The sequence below is a fragment of the Limulus polyphemus genome, unplaced genomic scaffold, assembly GCF_000517525.1.
Source record: "Limulus polyphemus unplaced genomic scaffold, Limulus_polyphemus-2.1.2 Scaffold10773, whole genome shotgun sequence".
NCBI classification, from domain to species: domain Eukaryota; kingdom Metazoa; phylum Arthropoda; class Merostomata; order Xiphosura; family Limulidae; genus Limulus; species Limulus polyphemus.
This window is the reverse complement of record NW_013676383.1, coordinates 6,599-10,442: the sequence shown is the minus strand read 5'-3', so window position 1 is coordinate 10,442 and position 3,844 is coordinate 6,599. Positions and strand designations below refer to the sequence as shown.

The 3,844-nt window shown below is 38.8% G+C and overlaps 1 protein-coding gene across 1 annotated transcript in view; it reads right to left on the bottom strand.

Annotated features, from left to right (window-relative positions):
* LOC106476519 (lysosomal alpha-glucosidase-like) overlaps nt 1-706 on the bottom strand; it is a gene marked incomplete at its 3' end in the record, with an annotated part of 7,009 nt that extends 6,303 nt beyond the window's left edge. The window contains exon 1 of the mRNA XM_013937174.2: nt 257-706. Within this exon, the coding sequence (XP_013792628.2) occupies nt 257-426 (170 nt within the window). The remainder of the gene's footprint in view (nt 1-256) is intronic.
* Between the last annotated feature and the right edge of the window lie 3,138 nt (nt 707-3,844).

The window sequence follows — 3,844 nt, the reverse complement described above, 5'->3', positions numbered from 1 at the left end:
CCCCCACGGCTGAAAGGACGAGCATGTTTGGTGGTATGCGGATTCGAACCCGCGACCCTCAGATTGTGAGTCGAGCGCCTTATCCACCTGGCCATGCCGGGCCGACAATGACGATGATATTGACTGTAAAGATACGATAAACTTGAAATATGTTCTTATCGGTTTTATCAATAAACTATAAATTTATATGTACATGCATACACACACACACATATATATATACATTTCTCTGATAAGATCTATGACCTTTACTCACCCCCTGTCCATGCATTTCTTGTACGTAGGGTCGGGGTCTGGGAGACAGTCCACTCGAAGTTTGTAACTTTTTCGAACTGCGTTAACGTAGATAATGATTGCGACCAAAGCTGCTAAAGCCACGAGCACGATCGTCAGAAACAAGACGCATTTTGTTCGGTCAGTCCTCATCTCTGTTGAACAAGTGGGGTTTCAGGAAAGCCGGATTACTTAAATCTTATAAGGAATTAGCTTTGAAACTGCACGTGATGGTGAGATAACAAGGGGAAAACACACACTAACCTTTGCATGTTATTACTATTGTTTGGTGATCACGGCTGTCGTATGAAGTCAGTAATATCAGATTTCTTGAACTTTACGTTTTTTGTGACGACACCAATTTGGCAAGTTGCCAATACTTGTGTGTGTGTAAACAACTAGTTCTTCATTGTTGATAAGCGTAATATTTACGCTAGGGGACTAGCCAGCTAAAAACCGCCACAGACTGGCAACTGTTGGAACACTAACCGAACAGTGGGATTTGACCCACGGCTCCAGAATGCAAAGCGCGATTGTCATTTTTTTTTTTCATCACGGAAGTTGAGAGATTATTCACAAAGAAATGAGGAACTGTGCACGTAAACACCTACCGATTAGTGTGGGAGACCACACTGTATGTCTGTACGTGATGGAAAACCCTAGCTCTACGCAGGATTTTTAATTAGTAGTACTGTAATGGATCTAATGAACGTGTCTATCAACTGCCCTCAAGTGGCGGGACATATACTGCTAGAAACCGGGTTTCGATACCCGTTGTGGGTAGACCACAAATAGCCCTTTGTGCTTAATTAATAGCAAACGAGTGTCTAACAACAACAAATAGTTGAAATCATTTCAAATACAAGTTTGGAAATAGTGAGAAAATCTCAATAGATGTAAAGAAATTAAAAGTTACATAATTTCAGGCTTGTAATAGTAGTTTTAAAATTATGTGTAAGAGCTGGGCTGTCTCAGTTTTACGGAAACCTGGTCGTTGTTTGTACGGAGAAAAGTATCTGTTGGACGAAGAAGACACAGTGGTTGCTAACGTAGAGGACGAAGAAGACACGGTGGTTGCTAAGGGAGAAGACGAAGAAGACACGGTGGTTGCTAAGGGAGAAGACGAAGAAGACACGGTGGTTGCTAAGGCAGAGAACCGAGACTGTTTCTGTAAAATGAGGTTGCTAGTTTAGCGATTCTTGTTTGAATTGTCGGTAATTTATTGAGATATTGTGTGCATGTATATTGTGGAAGGCTGAACGTACGGCACGGTTTTGTAATGTGGTGTGTCTTGTCGTACGTGTTGCACGTGACCATTTCTCCATATCCTATTACCAGTCTGATAGATACTTTATCAATGAGTGTGATGGTATCGGAACTGTAGTGTTGTATTTTATGGCTTAGTGATAAAAAAAACAACAGAAGTCTGATATCAGAGAAACTAGTTTCAATACATTCCTGTGTTCTCTTCAGTCTCACGTTGTCTTCTGGCAGGAAAATACTTGTCAATAAACGCCTACGTGACCCCTGATCTTGGAGTTCCCTTAAGGACACAGGAGGTCAGGAAGTTGTTAAGTTTAAAGTGACCTTGGGAGTTGTTGAAATTACTCAGGCTTTTGATTAAGCAACTTTCGACTTATGGTTTATCTTGCGCAGGTAACTTGAACTTGTACGTATGTTAGTTATTAGTTCATTGAAGTGTGGTTTCCATGGGATACACAGAAGGGGAAGTAACTAGTCATCGTCAACAGCACCCATAGCCAACTCTTGTCTTATCGAATAGCAGACTTGACCTTTACACTCATCACGCACCTACGGCTCCAAAGTGCGATTTAGTACAGAGTTCTTAGAATCTGAATCTATTTAAGGAACTGGTAACCCACACAGATAGTGCTGGCCTTCCATAATCTTCAGGTTACTTCGCTTTCTCAATAGCCATTCTTATCAATGAAGAACGCCACCTGTGATTATATTGTACTCTAAAACCTTCCCTTTAGTCTGAAGCAGTGACGTGCACGGGGAGGGGACTTAAGCCCCCTACCTTCCTTCCCTTATGCCCTGAAGGAACCCTTTTCTCAGTCATAAAAATTGTCCACAACTACTAAAAGACACACCTGATTCCACAAAATGAATGGAACACAGTAAAAAAGATAACAGCTTATGTTATCAAGTGTTAATTAGCAATGATTTATTGTTTAGTTTTAAATTTTAAAAGTGTTATCAGACTTGTTGAATAGGAATACAAGAGTATCTATTTGCTTCTCATGTTTATCTATCCTATCTCTGGTTATCTACCAGAGGCAAAAAAGCTCGAAAAGTCCTCTACGCTTTTAATACCCTCTGCACGTTACTGGTCTGAAGGAATATGTATAAAATATCCTTTGTCAGGGCCCAATTTAATTTCACGCAATGCTACTCAAGAACTATCTGCGTTAGTCGTCTCTAATTTAGAAGTGATAGGCTAAAGGGAATTCTAGGGCTACTCTTTTACCAACGAAAGGAGCTGAAAGAGCAAGCATGTTTAGAGACTGGATCCGAAACTGCGACCTACAGTTTGCGAGTCGAGCGCTCTAATCACCAGACCTATATATATATATATATAATACGCTTGCGTTTGTCTGTCCGGAACTTTTCTCGCAAATTTCTCGGTCAAACGCTATAAATCTTATATTTTTAAAAAGGCCTTTATCTGAGGACTCCGAATTGCATATTGGCTTTACTATTCAGAATCACCTTACCTGTTGTTTGCTTGGTAAACATTTTAATGCAATGAGTATGCTACATGATGGCACAATGTCGTTGTCATTACATTACGACTGGCTTCAATTTCAACTTGTTTTTTTATTTTCAAGGTATTTCACACAAACATCACTTAATCCGCGTGTAGTTTCCTAAAAAAAATGAACATTCCACTAAATACAATGGGTTTTCTCGACTTATTTAGGTCTAAAATACACATGTACCATTCGTTCACAACCATATGCGTATATCTTTGTGAACACCCATTCAGACGTTTCTGCATATTCAGCTAAGTTTGCCTTCATTATAACTTTACATTTACTTTACTTTTCAATAATTTAGCTTCAGTTCGTATCATAAACTGCTATAAACACATTTTAGCTACTTTTTCTTTAGTACAGGTTTTATTCTTCATTTCTGTGAGCTTCTTTGTTTCAACTCCTAAAACCGTGTCATACACTAAACGTTCATAACTCTGTACACTATTATAAATACCATTACTATATTTTATTGTTTACTTTAAGGGTAGTTTTAGTAAAAAAAGCTACGTACGTTTAGTTTTATTAAATAAAGTTACGTCTACGTGAGTTTGTCCGTCTGACTGCCTGATAATGTTTCAAATAGACAAGGATTTATCGATCTAACACATAAAGCCTGCAAGAAAACGTAGGTTAAACGCCGTGCGTGAAAATGATAGAATAAGGAAAATTCAAGCGAAGGGCATGAAAATTGCGGTTAGTATATATATATATATTATTTCATAACTCTAATTCTGTCTTTGTAACAACAGATGGCGTTGACTGAAATACAAACGTGGACAAGTTATTGGGAT